General features: G+C 48.8%; 3 protein-coding genes across 6 annotated transcripts; 2 read left to right on the forward strand and 1 right to left on the reverse strand.

The window, feature by feature from the left end:
* Positions 1-438: 438 nt before the first annotated feature.
* On the forward strand, positions 439-1,659 carry LOC108023911 (fibroin heavy chain). The gene is made up of 2 exons (XM_017093596.3): positions 439-587; positions 656-1,659. Exons 1-2 carry the CDS (start codon positions 585-587, stop codon positions 1,610-1,612), a joined length of 960 nt encoding a protein of 319 aa, XP_016949085.1. The 5' UTR covers positions 439-584; the 3' UTR covers positions 1,613-1,659.
* Positions 1,660-2,019: 360 nt separating this feature from the next.
* LOC108023941 (prisilkin-39) lies at positions 2,020-3,240 on the reverse strand. Its single transcript, XM_017093629.3, has 2 exons — positions 3,139-3,240; positions 2,020-2,694 (listed from the first exon to the last, which is right to left on the reverse strand). The coding sequence occupies exons 1-2, from the start codon at positions 3,238-3,240 to the stop codon at positions 2,335-2,337; spliced, it is 462 nt and encodes a 153-aa protein (XP_016949118.1). The 3' UTR covers positions 2,020-2,334.
* A 1,637-nt stretch (positions 3,241-4,877) lies between these two features.
* On the forward strand, positions 4,878-12,446 carry LOC108024001 (putative vitellogenin receptor). 4 transcript variants are annotated; one of them, XM_044093304.2, is made up of 6 exons: positions 4,878-5,421; positions 6,371-6,790; positions 7,003-9,552; positions 9,630-11,733; positions 11,798-12,058; positions 12,116-12,446. In XM_044093304.2, exons 1-6 carry the CDS (start codon positions 5,040-5,042, stop codon positions 12,279-12,281), a joined length of 5,883 nt encoding a protein of 1,960 aa, XP_043949239.1. In that variant the 5' UTR covers positions 4,878-5,039; the 3' UTR covers positions 12,282-12,446. The 4 variants fall into 4 exon arrangements, with proteins under 4 accessions (XP_043949239.1, XP_043949240.1, XP_043949236.1 ...); XM_044093305.2 differs by having other exon boundaries at positions 12,119-12,446; XM_044093301.2 differs by having other exon boundaries at positions 9,630-12,058.
* Positions 12,447-14,067: the final 1,621 nt, after the last annotated feature.

Here is a 14,067-nt window from a genome sequence, read left to right on the forward strand (position 1 = left end):
TAGAATAATACTTTTTACGAAGTTTGTAATTTAATTTTAATTAATCATAAAAAATTGTGCTATAATATATATAATAAATATTAAAAATAAAGAAATGCTAATGAAATCATTCTTTATTTATCACTCATTTTAGAGTATTTATACACTAAACCCAATCGAAAAAAAAACTAAATCTTAAATGTTTGCCTTGTGAAAAAACGTGGGAAATGTATCGTTTTGTCCCATATTAGCATAACGATTATAAGAAAGACCAAAGATTAGTATTAGTTCGCAACCCTTGCCTTGCAGGCCAGTGTAGTCACCGAAGCCACGATCATCATCAGCGCCAAAGACTCTTGCCGCCCATTCCATTGCGTTCTAATGGCATTGCTTTATTTTTTGCGCTTCACCTCTCTTTCTTCGTCTATTTTGTGTGTGCTTCTCTCGGGGATTGGAAGATTTGTACCCACCTGCCCACCTATGCGTTGTCCGGGACAAGGTTCTCCTATAAAAGTGTTGGATCTCGGCGGCTGCGGCATCAGTTCCACCTTCCCTCGAGCTGGAACAGCAGCTAGAAAAGCTCAAGCACCAAGAATCCAATTAAGATGGTAAGTTTTCTTTAAATACCTATGAACTTCGGATTATTTTGGAACTCACACTCTGATTTTCCCTGCAGCGCTCCTTTGCCTTTGTGGTCTTCACCCTGGCCTCTGTGGGCCTGGTCACCCCGCTGAGCAACACCTACCTGCCCCCCAAGGTGGGTGCCCAGAGTGGATACAGTGCGGCGGCCTCCAGCTCCTCGGGATCCTATGCAGCTCCTGCGGCCTCCTATGCTCGCAGAGGTCACTCTGTGGCGGCTCCATCCAGGCAGTACCTCGCCCCAGCTGCCTCGTCTGCATCCCAAGGCAGCTACAGCTCGGCTGGCTCCTCCTACTCCGCTCCAGCTGTGTCCCATGGATCCTACTCCGCACCAGCACCCCATGTATCGTACTCCGCTCCGTCTGCCGGATCCTACTCCTCCGCCTCGCATACCAGCTACTCCGCTCCCGTGGCCGCTCCCTCCAGGAAGTACCTAGCTCCGGCGGCAGTATCCCACAGCAGTTACTCCGCTCCCGTGGTTTCCCACAAGAGCTACTCGGCGCCAGCCGCCTCCCACGGATCGTACTCCTCGGCAGGGTCTTCTCATGGATCCTATTCCGCCCCAGCCGCCTCCCACACCAGCTACTCCGCCCCTGTGGCTGCTCCTTCCAGGCAATATCTGGCTCCAGCTGCCTCGCAGACCAGCTACAGCTCTTCCTACGCCAGTGCTCCAGCTGCGTCCAGCTCCTTTGGTTCCTACGCCGCTCCAGCTGTCTCCAGGAAGAGCTATGCCGCCCCAGCCGTCTCCCATGTGAGCTACGCGGCGGGTTCCAGCCAGGGATCTGGCTATGCCGGCAGTGTGGGCTCTAGCCATGGATATGCCTCGGGATCCAGCCATAGATTTGGCTCTGGTTCTAGCCATGGATATGGATCAGGATCTGGCCACGGCTCGCTTCAGGGATCCGGCCTGCGATCTGGATCCAGCTTCGTTTCGGGTCACAAATCGGGATCCTACGCTTCCAACGGAGGCTACGAGTACCGCCTGAAGCACTAAAAGGATCTCTCTTTAAAAATTACAACGATTCAATTACATTTTGTACCTTATATTTTTTTTATCAATCAAAATAAAGCCTATAATGCATAAATGAAAATATTTTAAATTTCTTAAGCGGAATATATTTGAAAAACCCAATAAAAAATAATTTTGCAAAAAATATTTCAAAATATTTCTACACTTAGGCGAAAAATGGACATAGGTCATTAGGCATAAAGTGCGTTAAAAAATTAAAGATTTTATGTTAAAAAATTATGGAATAATTGTCGGTAAATTTAAATTTTTAAATGGTTTTCTTAATTCTGCAGATGAAATACGGTTCTTATTTTTTTAATACTTAAAATTTTAAACCAAACAAATTCTGAAACAATATTACCAAGTTAAAAATTAATTAGTTCGTGATCAGAAATTTAATCGGGATTTCAAGTTAATGACCTCAGAAGTCTCATAAAATTGCTAGAGAATTGGGATAGGGATCTGAATTTTATATAATCTGCTAATTATAAAAATACCCTTCTATATAGGGAAGCCACCTCCAAATGAACAATGCAGTTTGTTTATATATGTTAGTCAGTATAAACTTTATACTACAAAGCACTCGAAAATATTAATAGCCGTAAATTGCACAAAAAATCGCTTAGCCAAGGCAAAAAAAAATGTATTGTACAGGAATAAAGTTGTCCGCTTGCTCCATTGCTGCTGGTCCTCCCGGGATGGGCTGCCTAGTAGACGTAGCCGCCGTTGCTGCCGTACTTGGTGTCCAGGCCATTGTAGCCGGAGTAGCCGGAGTATCCGGAGTAGCCGGTGTAGCCCGTGTCCGCGGGCAGATAGGTGCGGGAGGGCGCGGCATAGGTGGTGTACTGCGGCACCGCGTAGCTCTTGTAGCTGGAGGCGACGATCGGCGAGGCGTAGCTGCCGCCGCCCGAGTAGTATCCGGATCCGCTGGAGTACGACGGGTAGGAGGAGTATCCGGAGGAGTAGCCGCCGCTCAGGGGTGGCAGATAGCTGCGCGGCAAGTGGGACACGTCGCCGGCACAGACAGCCAAGGAGGCGGCCAGGATAGCAAGGATGGTCATGGAGTTCTGGGGAGGAGAAAATCGAAGTAATCAGCAGGCTTACAAGTCCAAAATTCCGACAGAATCATTTTCATTGCATACTTTTAGACACCCTTAATAAAGGTTTTTTAATTCGATTTGATTGGCTAAAATCTGTTCTTAAAATCGTAATTTAGATAGTACATATTAATCTAGTTTTTAATTTTTATAAAAATCGTAACGCATCAAGGATCGTAAAAAATTGGAAATAAAAAAAAAACAAAGTCTACTTATAAGTTATACAAAAACAGGTAAAGGAAAGGAAAGGAAAATCTCAAATTTTAAGGACTATATCTACAATGTTTATGGATGTTTACAAAAATTAATTGTCGTGCAAGTTTTATGGTATTTTAAATAATTTTCAAACTTAAGAATTTTTTTAAATATTTTTTGGCTTTGTTGAAATAGTTGTTTATCCTTTGGATCACTTACCATTTTGATAATGTTTTGGGATAGGTTATGTTTGGTTCTCGAAAGGATTGGGAGCTGCGTATGCACCGAGTGGAAGCCGACGATCAACTGTTGCCGATCCATGGGCCGGCTCTAGTTTTTATACGCTTCTAAGCGCGGATCGCGATGTGCACCCCAGATACTTTACAACTGATTTTAACGCCTTGGCGCGGACTTGTCGGCGGACAGGGCCCATTACTCAACGGGCAGCAGGCAGCCGGCAGCCGGACAGCAGAGCGGAGTCGCTAGACTCGGCAGATGGAGTCCCCCAGCAGATCCGAAAAGTTCGTCATGTTCGCTTGTCAGCGCAGCTCGTTCGATGTCCCACGACTCATCCGGCAGAGAAGCCCCAAATTGTCTGGCCGTGGAAAAACCACGTTCGCCTTATAGAGTGCATACACTGGGAGGAATAATCGATTATTAATTTTTTTTTTACTAAATAAAAAAATGTAAGTACACTACATTAGAATTATTTTTTTTTGTGTTTAAAAACTCATATATTTTTTAGGGCTTTTATCCAAAAACTAAAAATGTGATTTAAGGAACAAGGTTTCCCTTATATTACTCATTCGACATGTATACCAAAAAAAACCGTTTTTAAAATGTAAAAACCTTGTGTATTTACTACCCATTGAGTAAAGATTTAAAGGTACTTTTTTTTATCAAAGGTAAAACTTACGTAAGAGTATTTATTTAAACAAAAAATTTTTTTAGGTATTCCAAAATTTCTTTTGGTACTCCAAGATGTCAAAAATGTCGCTGCAAGTCAGGACCTTTCTAAGGCACACATAATTCAAAGTTCACTGGCTTTTCTCCCAGTGCACTCCCAGTTTTGGGTTTGGCATTGCGTTAGTTTTTTTACGACTGCGGCACGCCCCCTACGGCGTGTGAAGTCGCTGACGAACTCGAACTCGCACTCGCTCCTTTCCTTAATTATACAATTTGTGAGTGCTCTTCTGGTTTCTAAGCATTTCGGGTTTTGTCTCTGATTTTTTATGACATTTGGCGGTTGGGTCGAGACGGCCAAAGCGCTTTGGTCTTGTTTATATGTCGTCGGCCATAAATCTCGCGGCATAACCGTTATTAATTGTTGCAATGGGTCATCCAAATGGGCAGATGTTTCTGTTCCAGCTTCGGTTTCGCATCCCGCGGACTCGCACTGCAGTAATTTGGCTGGAGATCTCTCGACACCGCTGACATCATGGCCAGCCAATTAATCACCCTGTATTTGGTGCAATCCTTTTGCGATTTGATATTAGATGGTCGGGTTTTTTCAAATTTAAATTGATAGTGCGCGGTTCGCTTGGGCGTTGCCACCCGGTTGAGGTATTGGGATACACTTCGAAAAATAGGTGTCTAGACTTAAAGGAATGCTTTGAAAAAAGTGTGGATTTTCTGCGGCAGTATTAGCGTCTGTTGCCACTGACACAAACATTTTATTTGTTTTAATGAAATTTCGTATAATTTTTAACACTTGTATTTTCAAAAGAAAATATATTAAACTACAAGATTGATGCTGGGACCCTTTCCTGCGCACTTATTGTTATATTAACATTAAAACATTCATTGCAAATGTTTTTTTGGTTTTTAAATATTTTTCGAAAATAGGTTTTTGAAAGTTTGTTTACCAGGTACAGAGTACACCCGTTTCCTCGCCCAATGCTTTTTGGTGCATTTCCGCCGCCTGCCTCCGGTCACACTGGGATAACGGTGCCTTTCCAGCCCGCGCCCAATTGACCTGATCCGTTGGAACGGTTTTCTCGTTCAATTCGCTTTCGGCTTTCCAAGCTGCAAGCCATACTTCCCTGTTCCCGTTTCCAGTTTTAATACATTTTCCCCGTTTTAAGTGTTAATTGTCGAGTAAATTGTGCGTTCCGTGCTGAATGTGCCAGCCGGAGCACCAGGTGCCACCCAGCGAGCGAAGGAAGCGGGCAGAGAGCCCGAAGATGACCACCAGCCGGCGAGGATTCAACCTAACCTCGCAGACACGCGCTTGCCCTTCCAGTTACGGAGATTTGCGATTTAAGGCCAAGGATCAAACACACCATGGAGGCGCAACCCGGGGAGCTGCTGAGCGCCACCTGGCCATCCCGGTGCTACTGCTCCTGGGCCTTTGCGGTGCTGCTGCTGCCGGCACGCCGGGATCTGCGGACACGCGGTGCGATGCGGGACAATTCCAGTGCAGAGACGGCGGCTGCATCTTACAGGCGAAGATGTGCGACGGACGCGGAGACTGCAAGGACGGCACGGATGAAATGGACTGCGGTGAGCGGGGGGCTGGTCCTGGACCCCAAAGGGTGGGGGAGAGGGATCCCTCCATTGTTACCCAATGGACTATAGTTCCTGCTAACATAATACGGTTTTATATGTACCATCTGAAGAGAATCCCCAAGAGATCTTAAATCCCGAAGTTCATAGCTATATACAAGGCATATTAGGAATTTAACAGATTTTTTCTGCATTATACCCTTCCGATTTTAATAAGTTAAAAGAGCTTCCCATCTAAAACCAAGTCTTGAGTCTCCACTTGATCCCAACACTTTGGATAACTCCAGTTTATAAGTTGTGCACTATTTCTAGGTTAGGATTACATTTAGACCAAAAGAAATATCCATCAATATTTTAAAAATCATTTAAGTTTTATATTTTTAAAATCTTAAAGTTGGGAACCATTTTTTAAAACAATTTTTAAAAGAAGTATGTCTTATCTAGTAAGGATTGACACAAGAAACAGCGTTACTTTCAAAAATAATCTGAAACCGAAATAAAAATCCATCAATATTTCAAAAATTATTTTAAATATTTATCTTAAAATTTATTTGAAGCTGAGAGCTATTTATAAAAATATGTTTTTTAAATTCCAAGGTTCCTGTAAATATAAGTATGTCTTATCTAGAAATATTTGTCACAAAAATTAGTTATAAAAAATACATTTGTAACATGTTTTTTTATTAATAGTTCCGAAAAGCTGCTTATAAAATTATAAATTCTAAACTTAAAATACCCTGTTTCCAACCTATTTTATTATCGGAGGCATCCCAAGAGATTTCTGCGATAATCGTATGATAAGCTTCTTCAGGTTAATACCTTTTCTCATATTTTATGGAATTTTATGGCAGTTTAATATATTTCTTTTGATTTACTGGTTACTTAAATAGTAAGAATACTATAAATATATTTTATAACACATCTCTGTTCCCTTTTCCCCGTCCAGACTACCGACTGTGCCGAGCGCCACATTGGTTCCCGTGTGCCCAGCCACACGGAGCCTGCCTGGCAGCGGAACTAATGTGCAACGGCATCGACAACTGTCCCGGCGGCGAGGACGAGCTCAACTGCCCGGCGCGGCCGGGAGTGGGACTCCGGTTGTGGGACACCAGCCGGCGCATGCGCAACTGCAGCGAGTTCGAGTTCACGTGCCAGCAGGATCGCACCTGCATTCCGGCTGACTTCATGTGCGACGGCCGAGCGGACTGTGCGGACAGGTCGGACGAGGTGACCGGCTGCGAGCAGGCGAAGGCCACCTGCTCCTCCACGGGCCACCTGTGCGCCAACGGACGGTGCCTGCGGCGGAAGAACTGGGTCTGCGATGGCGTCGACGACTGCGGCGATGGAAGCGATGAGAGGGGATGCGGTGGGTTTTAAACTGGCCTGGATTTCTCATTTCTATCTATCTACCCTTACTTAAATAAATATTTTATATAGAGATCTGTAAATCCAAAAAATCTTAACATAAAATGTTATTAAACATTTATCAAGGGATTATCAAATGTAGAAAGTCTATACATTCTATAAATCCAAGAGTAAAATCTGATTTAATCTGTTACAAACCTCTTCTGCCTTCAGAGGACCTTTGCCAACCCCAGATGGGCAAATTCCTGTGCCGGAATCGCGAAACCTGCCTGCTTCTGAGCGAAGTGTGCGACGGCCACACCGACTGTTCCGACGGAAGCGACGAATCTGACCTCTGCCACTCCAAGCCCGATTGCGGGGTGAAGAAGTGTCCGCCGGGGGCCAAGTGCCACATGATGCCCACCGGCGGAGCCGAGTGCCACTGCCCGACGGGTTTCCGGAAGGGCAAGTTCGAGGACAAATGCGAGGACATTGACGAGTGCCAGGAGCGAGATGATCTATGCAGCCAGTCATGCGAGAACACCTCGGGAGGCTTTCGATGCGTCTGCGATCCAGGTTACCAGCTGGCCAAGGACAATCGTACTTGCCGCGCCATCGTCCACGCCTCCGAGGATCACCAGCCCCTTCTGCTGTACAGCACCCAGATGACCATTATGGGGATGCACCTGCACGAGGACAACGTACGGAACCACATCTACCCGCTGGCCGGAAATCTCAGCAAGGTGATTGGCGTGGCCTACGATGGCAGTCACATCTACTGGACCAACATCCAGAACGAGGCGGAGAGCATTGTGAAGGCAAACAGCGACGGTTCGCAGCCGGAGATCCTGCTGACCTCCGGCCTGGACGCACCCGAAGACCTGGCCGTGGACTGGCTAACGCAGAACATCTACTTCTCGGACAACATAATGCGGCACATAGCCGTCTGCTCGAACGATGGCATCAACTGTGTCGTCCTGGTCACCCAGGATGTGCACCAGCCGCGATCGCTGGCCGTGTGGCCACAGCGTGGTCTGATGTTCTGGACGGATTGGGGCGAGAAGCCAATGATAGGCCGCGCCTCCATGGATGGCAGCCGATCGCGGCCCATTGTGAGCGACAATATCCACTGGCCCAACGGCATTGCGTTGGATATGCACCAGCAGAGGATCTACTGGGTGGATGCCAAGCTGGGAAGTGTCCAGACGGTGCGACCCGATGGAACCGGCCGGCGTACGGTGCTGGATGGGATGCTGAAGCATCCCTATGGCCTGGCCATATTCGAGGATCAGCTGTACTGGTCGGATTGGGCCACGAAAAGCGTGCACGCTTGCCACAAGTTCTCCGGCAAGGGGCATCGCATCCTGGCCAAGGACCGCACCATATACGCCGTGCACATCTATCATCCCGCCAAGCAGCCGAACTCCACCCACGGCTGTGAGAATGCCAGGTGCTCGCATCTCTGCCTCCTGGCCGAACCCGAGGTCGGTGGTCATAGTTGCGCCTGTCCGGATGGAATGCGCTTGGCGCCGGATCAGCATCGCTGCATGCTCATGGAGAAGCGCCAGCGACTGTTCGTGGGATTGGGCCAGGTGCTCCTGGAGTTCGAGCACACAACCTTTGGACGCCATCAGATCAGCAAGACGTACACACTGCCCTGCGTCATCAACGAAATGGTCTACAATCGGATCAATGGCACCCTCCTAATAGCGGACAATGACCAGCGATTGATCCTGGAGTTCCAGCCGGAGCAGCACGAGACCAGCGTCCTGGTCCGCTCTAGCCTGGGCAATGTGAGTGCCCTGGCCTTCGACCATCTGAGCCGGAATCTCTACTGGGCGGATTCGGAGCGGGGCGTGATTGAGGTGCTCTCCCTGCAGACACGCCATCGTGCCCTCATCCGCTTCTTCCCCGGCCAGGAGTGGCCCATTGGACTGAGTGTCATGCCCACCGAGGGCTATCTGTATGTGGTGCTCAAGGCACGGCGGCACACTCACATCGACAGGATACCGCTGAGCGGCAAGGGTGAGCAGGTGCATGTCTTCGAGGACGATCTGGGCGATGATGACATCCGGTTGGCCGCCGACCACGAGACCCAGACGCTCTTCTGGTCGGACAGCGACCTGGGCAGGATTAGCTTCTCGAACTACGTCCTGCCGCAGAGCCAAATGTTCCGGGGCAAGCTGAGGCGTCCCTACAGCCTGGCTCTGGTTCACCACGACCTATTCTGGAGCGAGATGGGCACGCCGCGGATCTTCTGGACGCACAAGAGCAACATGGGGCCGCGAAAGATGATAGACATCATGGGTAGCAGTGATCCCGACGCCATCGTGCCGTTCGCACCCATCGCCGCACCCAGGAAAATTCCGTTGGCCTCCAGTTCACCCGTCGGCCGGGACTCGCATCCCTGCCAGCAGCAGAACGGCGGCTGTTCGCACATCTGCGTGGGCGAGGGACCCTACCACTCGATCTGTCTGTGTCCGGCCGGATTCGTTTACCGGGATGCCGGAAACCGCACCTGCGTGGAGGCCCTAGACTGCGAGTTCCGCTGCCACAGCGGCGAGTGCCTCACCCTGAACCATCGGTGCAACGGGCGGCGCGACTGTGTGGACAACTCGGATGAGGTGGACTGCGACGAGCAGCACCGCAAGAAGCCCAAAGTGATGTGCTCGCCAGCGCAGTTCGCCTGCCACAATGGGGAGCAGTGCATCGCCATGGAGCGGCGCTGCGACGATCGCAAGGATTGCCACGACCAGTCGGATGAGCAGCACTGCGAGAAGTTCGGTAAGCGAAGCAGGATCAACTGAAATCACAATTCCATAATGGGTCCAACCAAAACCCATGTTATTTTCCCTTTACAGACAAGGCGAAGAAGTGCCATGTCCACCAGCACGCCTGCGACAATGGCAAGTGCGTGGACTCGAGCCTGGTCTGCGATGGCACCAACGACTGCGGCGACAACTCCGACGAGGCCTTGTGCGAGACAACCACGCGATGCGAGCCGGGCATGTTCCAGTGCGGCAGCGGATCCTGCATTGCGGGCAGCTGGGAGTGCGACGGGCGGATCGACTGCAGCGACGGATCGGATGAGCACGACAAGTGTGCCCACCGCAGCTGTCCGCAGGACATGCACCGCTGCCAGCTGGGCCAGTGCCTGGACAGGAGTCTGGTGTGCGATGGCCACAACGACTGCGGCGATCGGTCGGACGAGCTGAACTGCGACATGGACTCGTCCACGGTGAACATATCCTGTCCGGAGGGCCAGTACCAGTGCACGAGCAATCTGAAGATCTGCCTGCCATCTGCTGTGCGCTGCAACGGCACCACCGAGTGCCCCCGTGGCGAGGACGAGGCCGACTGCGGGGATGTGTGCAGCATCTACGAGTTCAAGTGCCGCTCCGGACGGCAGTGCATCCGGCGGGAGTTCCGCTGCGATGGCCAGAGGGACTGCGGCGATGGCAGCGATGAGCTGAGCTGCGACCAGGAGAAGGGCAACCACAACCAGAGTCAGATTCACGCCTGGACCACCTCGAGCCGTGCCTGCCGGCCACATCTCTTCGACTGCCAGGATGGCGAGTGTGTGGACATGTCGCGGGTGTGCAACAAGTTCGCCGACTGTGCCAACGGCCACGACGAGGGTCCCAAGTGCGCCACGGCCTGCCGATCCACTTCGGGTCGACCGGTGTGCCAGCACAAGTGCCGGGCCACGCCCGCCGGCGCCGTGTGCTCCTGCTTCGATGGCTATCGCCTGGACGCGGATCACAAGAGTTGCCTGGACATTGACGAGTGCCAGGAGCAGCAGCCGTGTGCCCAGCTGTGCGAGAACACCATGGGCGGCTATCAGTGCCAGTGTCATGCCGACTTTATGCTCCGCCAGGATCGAGTCAGCTGCAAGAGCCTCCAATCCGGCGCCACCCTGCTGTTCAGCACCTTCAACGAAGTTCGCAACCTCAGCGAACAGCCCGTAATGCTCAGCGTTGCCTGGTCCGCGAATGATTCAAGGATCACCGGTTTCGATGTGGACATGCACCGGCAAATGGGTTACTTTTCCACCGAGGATGAGGGCATTATCTACCAGATCGACATGCGAAGCAGGGTCATAGTGCGGGCCTTGGGTCTGCCGACACCCACGAAGCTCTCGCTGGATTGGGCCACCGGCAATGTCTATGTGCTGAGCGGAGCGCAGGAGATCCACGCGTGCAGCTTCGAGGGACGCATGTGCAGCAGGATAGTGCGCGTCAAGAGCCCCAAGCATCTCAAGCACCTGGCTGTGGATGGCTACAACGCCAAGATCTTCTACATAGCCATACGCACTCAGGGCTACGGGCAGACGAGCTCGGAGATTCACATGGCCAGGCTGGATGGCAGTCACAAGGACATGCTGCTGCAGAAGAGCGAGAGCTTTATGGTGGCCATAACTACCGATCCCCATCAGCAGTTGTTGTACTACGTGGACCTGCACTCACGCACGCTGGAGAGGATTAGCTATCGGACGAAGTCGGGACCAATGCGAAGACCGGAGATCATGCTGCAGAAGTCCAATGCCCTGATGCAACCCTCTGGGCTGAGTTTGTACGAAAACAATGTGTTTATCGTGAACCTCGGCTCCGTGGAAGCGGTGCAGTGCGCCCTCTATGGATCCCGGATATGCCACAAGATACCCCTGAATGTGCTGAACGCCCAGGACATTGTGGTGGCCGGCAAGTCGCGGCAGCCCCAGCCGGAGTCGCATCCCTGCGAGCATGCCCACTGCCACGGGCTGTGCCTGCAGGCCAACTACGGATACGAGTGCATGTGCGGCAACCGACTGGCGGCCGAGGGCGAACGGTGTCCCCACGGATCCGGCAACGAGGTGGTCCTGGCGGGTTCGCCCAACAGCCTGGAACTGGAGCAGGAGCGGGCGGGCAACCACTGGCTGATGGCGCTGCTCGTCCTGGCCGTCGGATCGTTGGTCGCCGGACTCGGGTACATGTACTATGAGTACCGGAAACGCGGCCACAAGGATCTCAATATTAACCTGCATTTCCAGAATCCGCTGGCGACGCTCGGCGGCACCAAAACGTTCCTGGAGCACGAACGCGCCGAGTCCGGAGTCGGTTTCAACCCGGAACCGGGCACAGGATCAGGCACGGGCACGGGATCCAGCAGCCTGGGTAGCAACGACACGTTCACAACCACCAGCACCTCGTCCACGTTCAGCGTGGCGAACCCCTTCCAGAGATTGCTCCGTTCGCGGCAAACGGCGTCCAACGATCCGATGGCTCAGGAACTGCTTCTCGAAAGTCCTAGGGTGAGTAGCGCCGCCATATGATCCATGACGCACGATGATTACCCTACCTCCGATCAGCAGGAAAGCAACCTACACGCGATGGATGGAGGGCGGCAAGGAGGCGGAGGCCATGGGCAGGTGCCCAACATCCTGGTGGCACACTTGGACGATGATGCCGCCGGACAATTCGGCGGGGGAAGTCGGCCAGGCAATGATGCGAATGCACGACTTGTATCGTAAATGAGGCGAAACACCATCCGGAGGAGCTCCCCCACTAGTTATGCTGTTAAGTTTGGTTATAATCAATGTATTTATTATCGTGTTTCAATGTTAGTCGGTGATAGGTGTTTATCGAGATGATTTGTTCACATTCCTTTTCAAAATTACTAATTCATGAAAACTAAACAAAGCAGTTGGGCGTTTTACTTGGCCTGGCCTTTATTTGAAGTCCCATTTTTTGTCATAAATATTAGTGTTTTGGCTGTTATTATGCAAATAATTGTCAGAATGAGAAATGTCATACCGCGCTGAGCTCGTCGTTTAATTTCCAATCCATTGGCATTCAAATCTGAAAATGTTTGAATTTCGAGATTTTTTTCAAAAAATCATGATGCACACCCCACAAAAAATGAAAAAATTTTTCAAAAATTAAATTTACCTTAAAGTGGTGGGGATCGTTAGCATATTAAACAAGCTGATCAACACAGTCGGTCTTTTGGCTGTACGCCTTGATTTGGCTAAACTACGACTTCAAAACCGGATAGAAAAGTCGTATTTTTGACAAAATTCTGAATATCGTTTTTTTGGCAAAAATCTGAAAACCGTTTTTAGCCATAAAAATTCAGTTTTTTGGCAGCCAAAATGAAAATAATTGTCAGAATGAGAAATGTCATACCGCGCTGAGCTCGTCGTTTAATTTCCAATCCATTGGCATTCACATCTGAAAATGTTTGAATTTCGAGATTTTTTTCAAAAAATCATGATGCACACCCCACAAAAAATGAAAAAATTTTTCAAAAATTAAATTTACCTTAAAGTGGTGGGGATCGTTAGCATATTAAACAAGCTGATCAACACAGTCGGTCTTTTGGCTGTACGCCTTGATTTGGCTAAACTACGACTTCAAAACCGGATAGAAAAATCGTATTTTTGAGAAAATTCTGAATATCGTTTTTTTGGCAAAAATCTGAAGACCGTTTTTCGCCATAAAAATTCAGTTTTTTGGCTGCCAAAATGAAAATAATTGTCAGAATGAGAAATGTCATACCGCGCTGAGCTCGTCGTTTAATTTCCAATCCATTGGCATTCACATCTGAAAATGTTTGAATTTCGAGATTTTTTTCAAAAAATCATGATGCACACCCCACAAAAAATGAAAAAATTTTTCAAAAATTAAATTTACCTTAAAGTGGTGGGGATCGTTAGCATATTAAACAAGCTGATCAACACAGTCGGTCTTTTGGCTGTACGCCTTGATTTGGCTAAACTACGACTTCAAAACCGGATAGAAAAGTCGTATTTTTGACAAAATTCTGAATATCGTTTTTTTGGCAAAAATCTGAAAACCGTTTTTAGCCATAAAAATTCAGTTTTTTGGCAGCCAAAATGAAAATAATTGTCAGAATGAGAAATGTCATACCGCGCTGAGCTCGTTTAATTTCCAATCCATTGGCATTCAAACCTAAAAATGTTAAATTTTTGAGATTTTTTATCAAAAAATAGTGCACCTCCCTAAAAAAATACAATAATTTTTCAAAAATGTAATTTTTCTTTAAGTAATGGGGATCGTTAGCATTTAGCAAGCTGCTCAAAACAGTCAGTCTTTTTGCTGTACGCCTCGATTTGAATATAACAAAAATCCGAATCTTTTAGCTCTGAGTATTCAATATTTTTCCTGCAGACGTGAGAGGAATTTTAAGATTTACTGCGTTAATTTTTGGGCAATAGTATGATAACTTTAATAAATATGATAACATTACGTAATATATCAGTTAACTTTCTTCAAGCTCTAAAAATCGCATCGTGCACAG

The sequence above is a fragment of the Drosophila biarmipes genome, chromosome X, assembly GCF_025231255.1.
Source record: "Drosophila biarmipes strain raj3 chromosome X, RU_DBia_V1.1, whole genome shotgun sequence".
NCBI classification, from domain to species: Eukaryota; Metazoa; Arthropoda; class Insecta; order Diptera; family Drosophilidae; genus Drosophila; species Drosophila biarmipes.

What these genes read in the sequence shown, in the direction of transcription:
- LOC108024001 (XM_044093301.2), top strand. Translation starts at nt 5,040, where the DNA reads ATGTGCCAGCCGGAGCACCAGGTGCCACCCAGCGAGCGAAGGAAGCGG. An exon ending in AAGCGATGAGAGGGGATGCG is followed by an intron (nt 6,791 to 7,002) that starts GTGGGTTTTAAA and finishes TTCTGCCTTCAG; the next exon opens with AGGACCTTTGCCAACCCCAG. An exon ending in TGCTTCTCGAAAGTCCTAGG is followed by an intron (nt 12,059 to 12,115) that starts GTGAGTAGCGCC and finishes ACCTCCGATCAG; the next exon opens with CAGGAAAGCAACCTACACGC.
- LOC108023941 (XM_017093629.3), bottom strand. Translation starts at nt 3,240, where the DNA reads ATGGATCGGCAACAGTTGATCGTCGGCTTCCACTCGGTGCATACGCAG. An exon ending in CCCAAAACATTATCAAAATG is followed by an intron (nt 2,695 to 3,138) that starts GTAAGTGATCCA and finishes TCTCCTCCCCAG; the next exon opens with AACTCCATGACCATCCTTGC.